We start from the raw sequence: 16,217 nt of genomic DNA on the forward strand, positions 1-16,217 counted from the left end.
TAAGGTCTCTCTCCTCACTGTTGTTAATATAACCACATTGACTTTTTATGTGGGATAGATTTATAATGTGTCCGTGGTAGTTAACAGGGAATTGAAATGGTGTTAGCTTTGCTAAATTCTGGAAGTACACCCGTCCCGCCCTGACGCATGAAACCATTTTTTTTTTTTTTTTGCTTAGTTTTGATATATTTTTTGATTATCCTGTTACCCAATCTTTTGCAAGCTACTAGTTTTTTTCATCCCCCCTTCCTCATATTGGTGATTTTTTTTAACGATGCAAATCAAACGAAAGCAAACATCAAAATTCCCCGGAAATAAATGTTTTGTCCTGACAATATGCATAAATGAGAAAAAAATGCAGTTCAGCCTTAAAACTAGAGTTAGCTGCTACTTTAACTTGGTTGACAAATTAAATCTAACCTACCCTGACCTGACCTAACTTAAAGAAATCTAACCTAACTTGTCCTGAGTTCCAATGAAAAAAAATCTATAAACATAAATAAAGCATTCAAAATGTTCCTGATAGATGATTATTAATGTGAACAATTTATTTGTAATAGCACGTGGCAAATGTTAATCATACAGTTTAAATGATAATTGAATATCAACTCAAACTGCATTGATATGAGATGTGTGGTTTCCTCATCTGCAGCATTACTTTTTCCTCTTTGTTTATCATTTAAGACTGACTTTGGGCGTTTATTCAAAATATCTGGGGACTGGCTATGCATTGAGCCAATAAAACTAATATTTTTAAAACTGATTTTAATACCTGTTTTAACTCCTCTGAAATGGTTGAAGACTTTCTACAGATGCACTGGCGTGTGGAAAGATTTATTAAGAATAAAACCAGTATTATTTCAAGTAATGGGCGGCTTACTCTTTTGATTTTGCGGCGCCCTTGTCATTAAGCCGCGAATTTTGGAAAATCAACCGCTTTGGTGCGAATCGCCATAACTCCCTTATTTATGGGGCTGCAGTAAAGTTTTTGGTATCAATCGATGGCAACATACAATGGCTATATTTTTTAATGAGCGACCGGGCTCAAACACCGACTTGAAAGGATAAAAAAACGAATAAATTCGCAAGAAACCCACTCATTTTGTGAGAAATTAAAAAATCGTATTTAACAAATGATTTAGCCCTGCCAATGTGCTTTCCAATATGGTGCATAACATTTCCTTGCTCCCTGTAGTTTCGTCGCTAGAGATCGAAACGTAAACCCTGTCGAGAGCGATTTTCACGAATTCCAGACACTTTGACATTTTTGTCTAGTGTGGCCTTGCTATTGCCTTTAAATGGCTGTAATTTGGCATGTAGTCCCTCATGGCAATATAGTTTGACCAACTCGAAGGATATTTTGATAGCTCGATTCCAAGTTCGTCGTCGAGCAGTCACAAAATAGCCTGGTTTTCGGCCCTTTTGCCGTGATTTGGACATCCTAATTTTTTGCTTATAACATTCTTTTTTTTATGTTTTTATTTAATGCTTTCCATTTTTTTTCTGATTAATAATCTTTATTAAAAGAGCTTTCATTTGCCACCAAGCACGCCTTCCTAGCTTCAGTAGTTTTCGCTCGAGCTCGACCAGAATTCGCAACGAACATTAACTGAATCTGACTCATTTCACGCGCCGCGACGAAAAACCTTCCTGATATGATTATAAAAAAAAATGTAATATTTTTTTTTTATTTAGATATCTTAAAATTGGTTTAATACAAGTTAGTCAACATATTGAAGTGTTCATATATGATTTTTTATGCATATATATATATATATATATATATATATATATATATATATATATATATATATATATATATATATATATATATATATATATATATATATATATTGTGTGTGTGTGTGTGTGTGTGTGTGTGTGTGTGTGTGTGTGTGGCGTCAGGAAGGTTTTTCGTCGCGCGCGTGAAATGAGTCAGATTCGGCGAATGTTCGTCGCGACTTCTGGTCGAGCTCGAGCAAAAATTACTGAAGCTAAGAAGGAGTGCTTGGTGGCACATGAAAGCTCTTTTAATACAGATTAATAATAATAAAATAATTGGAAAGCATTAAATAAATAAAACAAGTTATAAGCAAAAAACTAGGTGTCCAAACCGCGGCAAAAGGGCCGAAAAACAGGCTATTTTGTGACGGCTCGACGACGAATTTGGAATTGAGCTATCAACGTATCCTTCGAGTTGGTCAGACTACATTGGCAAGAGGGGCTACATGCCACATTACAGCCTTCTAGATGCAATAGCAAGGCCACACTAGACAAAAACGTCAAAGTGTTTGGAGTTCGTCAAAATCGCTCTCGACAGGTTTACGTTTCGAGCTCTAGCGACGAAACTACTGGGAGTAGGGAAATGTTATGCACCATTTTGAAAAGCAAATTGGCAGGGCTAAATCATTTGTTAAATAAGTGTTTTGAATTCTAAAAACAATAAGTGCTTTCAAGGTTGGGAACTCAAAATATTTTTTTTTCAGAGACGTTTTTTTTTGCCATTTTTTTTGGATTTTTTACCCTTTCGTGTCGGTTTTCGAGCCCAGTCGCTAATTAACAAATATAGCCCTTTCATCTTGCCCTCGATTGATACCAAAAACCTTACGGTAGCCCCAGAAATGGGGGAGTTATGACGATTCGCACCAAAGCGGTTGATTTTCCAAAATTCGCGGCTTAATGGCAAGGGTGGGGCAAGTGTCCGTTCCATAGTATAGAATTCACTGATAATACACAACCATTTTCTTCAAGCATACGACATTTTGGGTCTCCTTCATTTCTCAATGAGTTAATAGTTTTATCCAAAACTAAACATCTCTCCCTTCCTTTCATTCAACTGGTAGTTTAAGCTCAATCATCTCCACTCTATATCTGCAAAGTTGCATTTTTTTTGAGTAGGTATAGCTACTACATTTTCTCCCTGATTGTTGGGTTTTACTCTCTATTGTTTTTTTGGTTTCAGTCAGTGTCAAACTTTGGCATTGTTGTTCTACTAGTTCGGTAAAGAATATCTGGCAAACCTGTTAACTTCCTGATAATTTTAATTTCACTCCCAAAGAAAAAATGTCGGTGTTTCAGTAGCAGGAATATCATAAGAACATAAGAACATAAGAACGCAGGAGTCTGCAAGAGGCCGGTAGGCCTGTACGAGGCAGCTCCTTTGACCCTAAGCTCCCGTGTATCTAACCCCACCTAATATCGCTGTCCATGAATTTATCTAGTCTATTTTTGAATGTGACAATTGTATTGGCACTCACCACATGCCTGCTAAGCCTATTCCACTCATCCACCACCCTGTTAGTAAACCAATTTTTGCCTATGTCCCTGTTGAATCTGAATTTATCCAGTTTAAACCCGTTACTTCGTGTCCTACCCGGTTCTCTTACCAACAAAACCTTATGAATGTCTCCCTTATTAAAGCCCTTCATCCATTTATAAACCTCGATCATGTCCCCATGCACCCTTCGCCTTTCTAGAGAATGCAAGTTTAACTGTTTGAGTCTTTCCTCGTATGGCAAGTTTCTCAACCCCTGAATCATCTTACTCGTTTTTTGGGAATAATATCGTAACGAACAATCGTATCGGTACGAGATTTTGCGACAGTGTATTTCACACACTGCCTTAATTTTGAAGGGTATCGCCAACCGCCACAAGTAGAGAATAAAGGCACTTGTCCCTATACCAAGAGGGTAAAGTCATCAGTGTCAGGCAAAGATACGAACACAACTACCAGAGGCTCCGCCCACCTTGTTCCTCTTCCCTCCATCTCCCGCCTCCTCCCTTCTCCCTCTCTCTCTCTCTCTCTCTCTCTCTCTCTCTCTCTCTCTCTCTCTCTCTCTCTCTCTCTCATGTAGCTTCGTAACTATAATGAATGAAAGGCATGCATTAATTGTAGTGGCGTTATATACTCTTTCTAATACTGATAGGCATCCTTTAAATAAAGTTGAGAGTAGGGTAACGTGTTACTTACATAGCCTAATTACCTCCGTAACTATTGGTAGCGTAGTGGTTTGGTGGTTTATGGTGTACGTTTTCGTAGGGCTATTGTATAGCATGTACCTACTGATAAAAGTAATGGTGCTCTTATCGCCAAATTATAGTGGTGCTATTAATTTTATTGTCAGGGAAGAGCTGAAAGTATGGTAACGGGAAGAATTGCGAAGGTATAAAATGTTTGAGGTAGTACTAAAAGTGAATCACTGAGTGTGGCAAACGCATTTCTGCAGCCATGGCGACAGTGCTGTATCTTAGTGGCCATTTTATCTTCTCTCTGGTACACTTGACGACTGGTGCCGCGAGTCAAAGTCAGGTGACGAAGAAAGGTAGCAAAAAGGAAAACAACAAAAAACAAACGAGAGAGAAACAAATACAAGCGAGCAATCGTTCTACCATCAATCATGGTAGTCATCATTTACCACCTCACCCTACTCTCACATGTCATTACGTCCACGGCCCAGATGTGTATCACTATGCTCAAAATTAAAGTCCCAGTATCACATCAAGCATGCCTTAATTGAAAAAAAAAAATCATTCTCGAGTATGTATGTATCTTCCAGAGAGAGAGTGAGAGAGAAAGAGATTGAGGGAGAAGGGAGGAGGCGGGAGATGGAGGGAAGAGGAACAAGGTGGGCGGAGCCTCTGGTAGTTGTGTTCGTATCTTTGCCTGACACTGATGACTTTACCCTCTTGGTATAGGGACAAGTGCCTTTATTCTCTACTTGTGGCGGTTGGCGATACCCTTAAAAATTAAGGCAGTGTGTGAAATACACTGTCGCAAAATCTCGTACCGATACGATTGTTCGTTACGATATTATTCCCAAAAAACGAGGCCGCACAGCCTCTGAAATCCTTAGTAGTCATCCCCCTCTGCACCGATTCTAACATTTTGATATCCATTCTATAGTAGGGTGACCAGAACTGAACCGCATAGTCAAGATGAGGTCTAACTAATGCTAAATATAGTTTGAGGAAGACTTCGGGGCTTCTGTTGCTTACGCTCCTTGAAATAAATCCCAGTACCCTATTAGCTCGATTTCTAGCTTGAATGCATTGTGCCCTTGGACGGAGATCAGAGCTCACTAAGACCCCTAAATCCCTCTCGCACCCAGACCTACTTATGAGAGTGTCATTTAAGCAATAGTTATGTGAGGGGTTGTTCCTACCTACACTCAGAATACTGCACTTCCCTACATTGAACTCCATCTGCCATTTATCCGCCCAGTCATATAATCTGTTGAGTTCACCTTGGAGAATACTAGCGTCCTGATCCGACTCGATTACTCTACCGATCTTGGTATCATCTGCAAATTTACTAACATCACTACTAATTCCTGTGTCTAAGTCATTGATATAAATAATAAACAAAAGTGGACCTAATACCGAACCTTGTGGGACCCCACTCGTAACACATCCCCAGTCAGATCTTTTACCATTGATTTGCACTCTTTGCTTCCTATTGCTAAGCCACGCCTTGACCCAGCAACACAGTTCTCGGCTGTGGGGCATGAACAAAGAAAGAATGGCGCCACTATTGAGGGCCTGCCTGCGCAGCTAACCGGTGCGGTCAACCATCCTACCCCATCAATTAAGCCCACCGACTATGAGCCAACCAAAACATATGTAAATTGTAAGTCGAAAGTGACGACAACAGGTATTGCCCAATCTCCACTCTTTACTTTCGCGCTACAGCTAGCAATGCTTATATCTAAAAGCTTCAGAGTTTAGCAAAATGCTTCTAAGGATATTTGCTATTGCTGTCCCAAATTACAGATGTGTGGCTATTTTTTTCCATAGGTAGCTTACCCTTACGTTTCTTGGTGTGGAGACTTTCTAAAATTTACAGAATGCTTTGCTTTGACATCTGGAAAACCTGACATGTTCTAAAATGATCAATAAGATGCCATATTTTTGGTACTCCTTTTGTGGAGTTGCCAATAAACAAGCTCTAAAGTAAAGTGAAACAAATTAATATGATTGTAATAAACATGAGAAAATAAACAAATAACTGAGGTGCCCACTTACCCAGGTAGACCCCCCCCCCTCCCCCCGTATGGCACATTTCTATACAAGTCTTCTATATAATTTAAGAGTTTTAGTTTTAGGGAAGCTGTGATAGACACAGTATATCATATATATATATATATATATATATATATATATATATATATATATATATATATATATATATATATATATATATATATATATATATATATATATATATATATATATATATATATATATATATACATATGACAGTTGCAATTAAGAAAAAAAAAAAACTATGCGAGACAGATCTGTTTTCATTAGGAAAGTAGCACCTGAATGTTTTTCCTTCATGATATTTCATGTATGTAATGAAAATCCGAGTAGTTTTCAAAAGCATTTTTTTTTGTCAATGGACATATTGATTGAATCATACAGAGATTCTGTGCCTCAAAATTATATTGAACATTTCCGCAGGGAGACAAAGTATTAAAAAAGTCCCAGTTTCAATTTACGCTTATACTGACTGAGTCATTAAACTTAATAACGATACTAAATCACGTCCTATCTGTACTCAGAAAACCAGTAAAGATTTTAAATGGTTAAAGTTTTCTGATTATTATTCTTATAATGACATTGGTATATAACACATAGACATTTAAATCGTCAGTCCTAACATTAGTCTCAACGTGGTTTCTTTCCTCCTGGCAAAGAGGACAGTTTTACCGCGTTGGTGGGCAACATTGCTACGCTGCTCTCTTCATAAGGAATGTCGGTGTGGCCAGGTTTGTTTTTGGAGGAACAAAACATTCCCCACAGCCAGATGTAAAGTCTTGCACATGTTGGGTTCACCAGCCGAGGGTCTACATCTTGAGGCCGATGCGGACCTGTGTAGTGGAAGTAATAAGTAGTTACAAATGTTTATGTAATGGTTAACATTGACTTAATTGAAGTACATTGTATATGATTTTCGGTATCAAATGCTGGCTGGTCATTTAATTATATTTTCATGGAGATGGTGGTAAATGTTCAGAGGTCCATCTCCTTGGGCTCGAAATTGTCTTTATTATATTTTGTCAGTGATTCGCTGAACTCGTGTTGAAAAATGCGACTACTTTTAAGAACATCTCAAACATGAATTTCCCCTAAATATTGCTTATTGGTTCTACCAGTGGTTGCGACTTTGAACAAATGTAGCACCAGGGTGGCAGCCAACTCAAATATGAAGAAACATTCCTTACCTGAGTTCATATTACGGTGACTCTTCCTTAATAAAGTAATGAGACATTAAAATTCATGAAAAGAAAAGTTGCCCTCTCTGAAGACTATATTCTAAAAGGTATCAGTATGGCAGAGAGAGCAAAGACATACTTATACGTACTAAAAATAAACACTCAATCAATCAAATGAGCTCAGAAGGCTGAGGGTGGACATAGAGGCACTCTCTGAGACAAGGAGGCCTGGCAGTGGCGAGATCAGTGAGAGGGGGTACACCTTCTTCTGGTCCGGCATGCGCAATGGCTTCCATGTCAAGGGGGTAGCTATGGGCATCTCCAGCCAACTGCTGCCGTTTGTGGTTAAGGTTGCTCCGGTTGATGAGCTAATAATGCGAGTGAGGCTGAAGCACACACTGGGATTCATGTCTATTGATGCAGTGTACGCTCTTACTGAGATGCGTGAAACTGAAGAGAAGATGTTCTACGCCAAACTCGACTCCGTATTAGACCCGGGACACACTCATCGTCCTGGGCGACTTCAATGCTACTACTGGCACTGACAGGGTTGGCTACGAGATTTGTGTTGGTCCCCATAAACAGCTCTTACCTCCCGAATTTTGCAAAATCCAGAAGGTTGAGATTTGCGGGTTTCTGGTACCAGACACCAGAGCTGCACCGCTGGACTTGGTATAGCGATGCCGGAGGGATAGCTTAGGAGATCGACCACATTCTCGTTAGTAGTCGTTGGATGATCCTTCAGAACTGCAGGGTTTACCTGAGTGCTGAGTTCTTTGCAACTGACCACAGGCTTGTTGTTGCAACACTCAAGCTTCATGTCGGGTCAAGAAGAATCTCGAGACGCAACACTACTGTGTTCCATCTCGAGAGGCTAAAGGACCAGGCATGTGCTGAAGAGTATGCGGTGACAGTCTCAAATCGGTTTGATGTGCTCAGCACCCTGAAGGACCCTGTAGAACTGTGGGATACCTTCAAACGTGAGACTCTGCAAGCTGCCAAGGAGTGCATTGGATAGCGCCCGAGATCTAGGAGTGGCTTTGCCTCGGTGGAGACGCTGGAGAATATTGAGGAGAGTCGCGCTGTCAGACTTGCTGCGAATCGGGACCAATACAGGGTTCTGTCACATTGGAGTAGAGCTCTCCTTTTTTTTTTTTTTTTTTTTTTTACGTTGCTGCCTATTGCGCCGGTAGGCATCTTCCCGGTGGGGCCTGATGGTCGGCCCAAGGCTTCTTCCAGGTGGGGCCTGATGGTCGCCCCAGCCTGTTCTGGCGCAGGCGAGTGTTTATAGTGGCGCCATTTTGCATTGGCTCATGCTGCTCCCCGGAACTCGTTCTTGATTCGCTTGGACGGCTTCCTCTAGAGTCCGGGTTGATGGGTGGTCTTCAGGACAGCATGTGGGTAGTTTTAAGCCACTCGGCGGTGACTGAAAAATCCGAGTGGTAGCGTGGGGATTTGAACCCGCGTCATCCATCACGCGGTGAATGTGGACCCAGTACGCTACCAGTTCGGCCACCGCCTACCCTACCTCTCCTGAGGAGAGACAAGGAGAGGTATGTAAGGGTCTCGCCGAACAAGTCGAGGGACATTTAACTGCGAATGATCTTTGACCTGCCTACTGAGCCCTGAAGAAGCTCCGTTCCAAGTCTTCCTCTCAGGTGAGCGCTATCCAAACAGCTGACGGCTGTCTCGTGTCTGACATGGATGGGCAGAGGACTCGTTGGGCTGAATACTTTGAGCAGCTGTACATGGCGGACCCTCCACGTGGGCAGCTTCCAGTTGCTGGGTTGCAGGTGGTGGATGCTGATCCACCCATTGACGAAAGCCCACCCTCTCTGAGTGAGGTCAGGGAGGCTGTGGCCGAGTTGAGGGGTGGGGGAAGGCACCTGGCGCCTGTAACATCTGCTCAATCTGCTCAAAGCTGGAAGTGAGGCCATGTTCCGCGGGTTGCATGCAGTCTTGACTGCCGTATGGCAGTCCGGTACCACTCCTCCTGACTGGAAGGGGGAGATGGTCGTCCCTATCTGGAAAAGGAAAGGGGACCAACAGCTATGCAACAACTACCGTGGTATTACACTGCTCAGTGTGCCAGGCAAGGTGCTTGCCCACCTATTGCTGATGCGAATTCGCAGCCAACTGCTGAAGCTGCAGAGACCTGAACAGTCTAGGTTCACGCCTGGAAAGTCAACAAATGACCGTATCCTAGCGCTTCGCGTACTGGTGGAACGCCGACGTGAGTTTCGACAGGGGATGCTTGCAGCCTATGTCGATCTCAAGAAGGCGTTTGATTCAGAGCATCGTGAGGCACTCTGGGACTTCTGGGACTCCGTGGGATTCCCGCGAGGACTATTGGTTTCCTGACCGGTCTGTATTCTGGGACAGAGAGTGCTGTGAAGTGTGTGTGTGTGTGTGTGTGTGTGTGTGTGTGTGTGTGTGTGTGTGTGTGTGTGTGTGTTTTGGGGGGGTTGTCCAGCTTCTTTCTCGTGAATGGACTGGGTACTGGGCAGAGTCGTGGACAAGAGTCATTGCGGAGCATCCATTGGCAAATCCAGGGTCACTGACCTTGGTTTTGCTGATGATGAAGTAATCCTTGCGGAGTCGCTAGAGGTTTTGGTGATGGCTCTCGAGGCACTGCACGAGGAGGCAAAGCCCTTGGGACTTCAGGTCTCTTGGGCCAAAACCAAAATACAGGTGTTTGGAAGCTTGCCGGATGAAACAGTACAGTTTGTTCATGCGTGTGGCGAGGACGTTGAGATCTCAGAAAGTTTCATATATTTTGGTAGCGTAGTTCATACCAACGGTGAGTCTGGCCAAGGAGTCTGACGGCGGATTGGTCTGGCCCACGGTGTTATGGACTTTGTGTATATGGCGTTGTCGATACCTGTGCAAAAGGACAAAGATCCAGATCTTCAAGTCCCTTGTGCTCCCTGTCTTACTCTATGGTTGTGAGATGTAGACACTAAATGGGGGCTTGGAGAGGCGGATTGATGCTTTTGGTAATAAGTGTCTACGAAGAATCATGGGATATCGCTGGAATGACTGTGTCAAACCGACGACTACTCCGTGAGACTCATTCGACATGTATTACCTGCATAGTCCTTCAACGCCATCTCCGGCTATACGGGCACGTGTCACGTTTTCCGGAAGCTGATCCTGCTCATCGGGTTGTCTCTGTAAAAGACAGTCCTGAGTGGAAGAGGACAAGGGGACGCCCGCGGAGTTCGTGGATTGAGCAAGTCGATAGATCCTGCCGGGAGGTACTCGAGATGGGAAGGGGTCCTGCATGGGGACTCGCCCGGATGGACCCCCGGGCTTGGCGTCGTAGGGTGAGCGAAGCGACGCGCCCCCCGGCGTATGCCCCCATTGATTGATTGATTGACTCAATCAAATTCACCTAGGGCGGACTCCCCTTCTGGCTGCCGACCTGAGAGGTGTCTTGAAAACTCCTCGAACCTCTTTCTTATTAATGTCTGCAACATTCGCGGTCTTGGTTCTAATTTTCATTCTGTGGAACACCATCTCTCCTTTTCTAAACCTCACCTCTTCCTCACCGAAACACAGGTTTCTGAGGCTACTGACAGCAATCTCTATTCTGTTCCCTCCTACTATCTCTATACTAAATTTCAATCCAAAGCTGGATGTTGCGCCTTCGTGCGCCACGACATCACTTGCTCTCGTGCCCACGGCCTTGACTCTTCAGAATTTTCCACCATTTGGCTAAGACTTCATTGTCATTCTATTACTAAATACATCTGTGCTGTTTATCTTTCACCTAACTCTACTAAGAATGTAAAATTCTTTGACTACTTGATCTCTAAAATGGAGCACATCTTGACCCACTCTCCCTCCGCTGAAATCTCCATCTTGGGAGATTTCAATGTTCACCACCAGCTCTGGCTTTCATCCTCTTTCACTGACAAGCCTGGTGTACAAGCCTACAACTTTGCTCTCCTCAATGACCTATAGCATTTGGTTCAGCACCCTACACGTATTCCCAACCGTCTTGAAGACCGGACCAACATACTAGACCTCTTCCTTACCTCTAATTGGTCAGCCTGTTAACCCTATTTCCTTTTCCTTCGCTCCTCATTCCCCCGCCTCTTCTCATTTATTCGAGGAACTCATTACTCCAAAGAACTTTTTGGGAAATGTTGTGACATATAGACATACAGTGAGTGCAGTGTGTTTGTGGTGCTGGAAGGGTAGTGAGATGTGTGTCGTCAACGCCTCGTCATCCACCGCGTCCCTGCCGACACACTTAAGCTCCTAAGGATACCAACTCGGTCACCGAGCAGCAGAGGAAGGTCAGTTCAGGTGGCAGGCAGTGCGGCAGCCTCGTCACTCAGGTTCGGAGCAAGATGTACGACAACTTCATCAACGTTGTTCACATGTCCTCACGGTTACATCAACCAGCCGGGAAGCAAACCACCATCTGTGTCTCGCCGCCCCAGGAGCTTAGCAGCGCCTAACTAAGTCTTGGTACCTGAGTGACCTCCCATAAACTGCCCACCTGCACCACCACCGTCAACTGTCTCCTGAACCCAGCGCCTGACCTGACCTCACCGACATCTGAAGAGACTGCACCTCCCCCCCCCTCTCGGCACCACCGCACTGTTCTCCCCCCACCGCCCCTCCTCCCGACTCCAAGCTCCATCGCCCCAACCTTCCCGCACAAATCAGACTACTGATTCCCGTCCCCCTTCATTTTGTACATGTTTCATTAGCGAAGTGAAAATGTATTTATAACATGTAAATTTTCAGTGAAAATGTATTTATAACGTAAATTTTAAGCCTGACGGCTGCCGCAACTAAATCAACCGTTTATTATTATTGTTATTATTATTATTATTATTATTATTATTATTATTATTATTATTATTATTATTATTATTATTATTATTAATATTTTTATTGTTATTATTATTATCATTATTATTATTACACACACACACACACACACACACACACACACACACACACACACACACACACACACACACACACACACACACACACACACACACACACATGGAAAACTTACCGGTGCATATGGAAACGATGCTACTGACAATGACAGTAATGACGATGCCACCTATACCAAAGAAGCAATAGGAGACGTCGTACATGGACTTTTCCTCTTCCCTGTTAACAGATGAAAACAAAGCCACAAAACACAAGGAATCATTTACAGCAGCATAAAAAGAGTTAAACAAATGATATGTGCTAGCTTCAATATACAAAGAGGTCATGAAATTCATTACCTCTCTGGAACACTAAGCATGTAATACATGCATATAATATTACAAGAAAGCACACTCCTCTACCTACGTAACATATATATATATATATATATATATATATATATATATATATATATATATATATATATATATATATATATATATATATATATATATATATATATATATATATATATATATCATAAAACAAAACCATAGTCTAGGCAGGTCCTAGACTATGGTTTTGTTCGGGTGAAATATTTGATAATAAAATTAAGAAGGCGGAGAATGAGTGATCAGCGTGCGGGCGCGGTGACCAGAAGGTTGCAGGGTCTCGCACCGCTTGCTCATTCAAACAAGTTACCCATTTTATAGTCACCGCCGAATGGCTTAGAACAACCCAAAAGTTCTCCAGCAGCCGAAATATTAACCCAGATTCTAGATTCATTCAAAACGATAAACCTTAACGCCGAGAGGAGATGTGAAGTTTCCAGTTTATCTAGATTTTGAGGTAAGGATAGACCGAGGATATTTAGTGTTGAAGAAAGTGACAGCTGAGTGTTCTCGAAGAATAGGGGATAGGTGTTTAGAAGACAGTGTTGAGTTGATAGGTGGAGGAATTGGGTTTTTGAGGCATCGAAGGACACAAGGTTCCTTTCATCCCAATCGGAAATGATAGCAAGGTCTGAGGTTAAGCGTTCTGCAGCCTCCGGTCTGGAGTCTTGTAATTCCTGTTGAGAGGGTCTTCTGTTGAAAGAAGTTGAATAATGTAGAGTGGATCGTCAGCGTATGAATGGATAGGACAGTTTATTATGGAATGAAGATCATTGATGAATAACAGGAAGAAAGTGGGTTATAGAACAGAGCCATGTGGAACACCACTGTAGATAGGTTTAGGGGAAGAACAGTGACCGTCTACCACAGCGGAGATAGAACAGCCGGAAAGGAAGCTGGAGATAAAGGAACCGAAAGAAGGTAAGAGGGCAGTTTAGAAAGCAAAGACTTGTGCTTTCAATATGTGTACCGCAACTGCGAAAGGTTCACCGAAACGGCTATGAAAGAATGACAAAGAGTCAGTTAAGAGAGCAAGAAGATTGCCAGTAGAACGCCCCCTGCGGAACCCATACTTGCGATCATATAGAATGGTCAGAAGTAGAAATTTGCTCTTGCATCTTACGGTTAAGGATTGATTCAAAAGCTTTATATAGACAGGAAAATAAAGATATAGGGCGATAGTTTGAGGGATTGGAGCGCTCACCCTGCTTAGACAGAGGCTATAATTATGAAGGCGTACTTCCAGCAGGAACGAAAGATAGATGTTGATAGGCAGAGACGAAAGAGTTTGACCAGGCAGGGTGCCAGCAAGGAGGCACGGATGTTTAGGACAATAGGAGGCACTCCATCAGGTCAATAAGCCTTCTGAAAGCTGAGGCCAGAGGGGGCATAAAAAAAACATCGTTCTTATGAATCTTAATAACAGGCATAAATGAGTCAGAGGGGTGATGTATAGGAAGAATATGACCATAATCGTCCAGAGTGGACTTCTTACAGAAAGTTTGTGAGAGGAGTTCAGCCTTTGGGATAGATGAGACAGCGGTGCTCCCGTCAGGGTTAATTAATTAAGGAGAAAAGGGAAAGATGAAGAAGTGCAGTTGGAGATATTTTTAGCTACGTGCCAGAAGTCTCTGGAAGAATTACAGAGAGCAAGGTCTTGACATTTTCTATTGATGAAAGACGTTTTGTTGAGTCGAAGAATAGATTTGGCACGATTTCGGGAAGAAATACAAAGATCATTGTTAGCAGGACTCCGAAGGCTCTGGTACCTTTTGTGAGCTGCAACTCTGTCTTTGATAAACGAGAACAAGCGTGATTAAACCAAGGCTTTTTAGCATGAGGTGTAGAGAAAGTACGTGGAATGTGTGCCTCCATTCCAGAGACAATCACCTCTGCGATGCGCTAGGCACATACAGAGGGGTCTCGCTCCTGGAAGCAGTAATACGAACATAAGAACATAAGAACATAGGAGTCTGCAAGAGGCCGGTAGGCCTGTATGAGGCAGCTCCTCTGAACCTAAGCTCCCGTGTATCTCCCGTGTATCTAACCCCACTTAATATCGCTGTCCATGAGTTTATCTAATCTATTTTTGAATGTGACAATTGTATTGGCACTCACCACATGACTGCTAAGCCTATTCCACTCATCCACCACCCTGTTTGTAAACCAATCTTTGCCTATGTCCCTGTTGAATCTGAATTTATCCAGTTTAAACCCATTACTTCGTGTCCTACCCGGTTCTCTTACCAACAAAACCTTATGAATGTCTCCCTTATTAAAGCCCTTCATCCATTTATAAACCTCGATCATGTCTCCACGCACCCTTCGCCTTTCTAGAGAATGCAAGTTTAACTGTTTGAGTCTTTCCTCGTATGATAAGTTTCTCAACCCCTGAATCATCTTAGTCATCCTCCTCTGCATCGATTCTAACATTTTGATATTCATTCTATAGTAAGGTGACCAGAACTGAACCGCATAGTCAAGATGATGTCTAACTAATGCTAAATATAGTTTGAGGAAGACTTCGGCGCTTCTGTTGCTTACGCTCCTTGAAATAAATCCCAGTACCATATTTGCTCGATTTCTAGCTGGAGCGCATTGTGCCCTTGGACGGAGATCAGAGCTCACTAAGACCCCTAAATCCCTCTCGCACCCAGACCTGCTTATGAGAGTGTCATTTAAGCAATAGTTATGTGAGGGGTTGTTCCTACCTACACTCAGAATACTGCACTTCCCTACATTGAACTCCATCTGCCATTTATCCGCCCAGTCATACAATCTGTTTAGTTCACCCTGGAGAATACTAGCGTCCTGATCCGACTCAATTACTCTACCGATCTTGGTACCATCTGCAAACTTACTGACATCACTACTAATTCCTGTATCTAAGTCATTGATATAAATAATAAACAAAAGTGGACCTAATACCGAACCTTGTGGGACCCCACTCGTAACACATACCCAGTCAGATCTTTTACCATTGATTTGCACTCTTTGCTTCCTATTGCTAAGCCACGCCTTGACCCAGTTCAAAACTTTATCCTCTACTCCGTAAGCCTGTAATTTAAGCAACAGTCGTTGGTGAGGAACTTTGTCAAACGCTTTACTAAAATCATGATAGATTACATCATAAGTTTCATCTCTGTCTACCGCCTCAAATACTTTATTGTAGAAGGACAAGAGATTGGGGAGGCATGACCTACCTTTAGTGAACCCATGCTGCGAGTCGTGAATTAAGCTATGTTTCTCTAGATGCTCCCAAATGTTCCTGGCTATTATGGACTCCAGCATCTTGCCTATAACCGATGTTAAGCTAATTGGGCGATAGTTTGAAGTAATTGACCTGTCCCCCTTTTTAAAAATCGGCGTCACATTAGCTACTTTCCATAGGCTCGGCACATAGCCAGTATTTACCGACATCTTAAAGATGTCGGTTAGTGGGTTACTGAGTACATCACCTAATTCCTTTAATACCCTCGGAAAAATCCCGTCAGGACCTGGCGACTTGTTCTTCTTAACCCTACAAGGTCCGAGGGTGGCCACAAATGGCCACCCCTCAGGCACTTCTATCAAAACGATACACTTTTTTTTTATTATCAAGTGTAAAAGAAAAACAGTAATACAGATAAACGCAGTAAAATCCTAGATTAACATGTTATATCAATAAGAACCATATGAATCCTCGTTATTTTGCTACACACGAATA

General features: G+C 42.5%; 1 protein-coding gene across 1 annotated transcript in view; it reads right to left on the bottom strand.

The window, feature by feature from the left end:
* Window positions 1-6,403: 6,403 nt before the first annotated feature.
* LOC127008511 (sodium-coupled monocarboxylate transporter 1-like) overlaps window positions 6,404-16,217 on the bottom strand; it is a 32,652-nt gene continuing 22,838 nt past the window's right edge. The window contains exons 5-6 of the mRNA XM_050880627.1: window positions 12,259-12,359; window positions 6,404-6,872 (exon numbers count right to left, since the gene is read on the bottom strand). Of these exons, the coding sequence (XP_050736584.1) occupies window positions 6,670-6,872; window positions 12,259-12,359 (304 nt within the window). The 3' untranslated portion in view covers window positions 6,404-6,669. The remainder of the gene's footprint in view (window positions 6,873-12,258; window positions 12,360-16,217) is intronic.

This window comes from Eriocheir sinensis, chromosome 38 (assembly GCF_024679095.1).
Source record: "Eriocheir sinensis breed Jianghai 21 chromosome 38, ASM2467909v1, whole genome shotgun sequence".
In the NCBI taxonomy this organism is placed as follows: Eukaryota; Metazoa; Arthropoda; class Malacostraca; order Decapoda; family Varunidae; genus Eriocheir; species Eriocheir sinensis.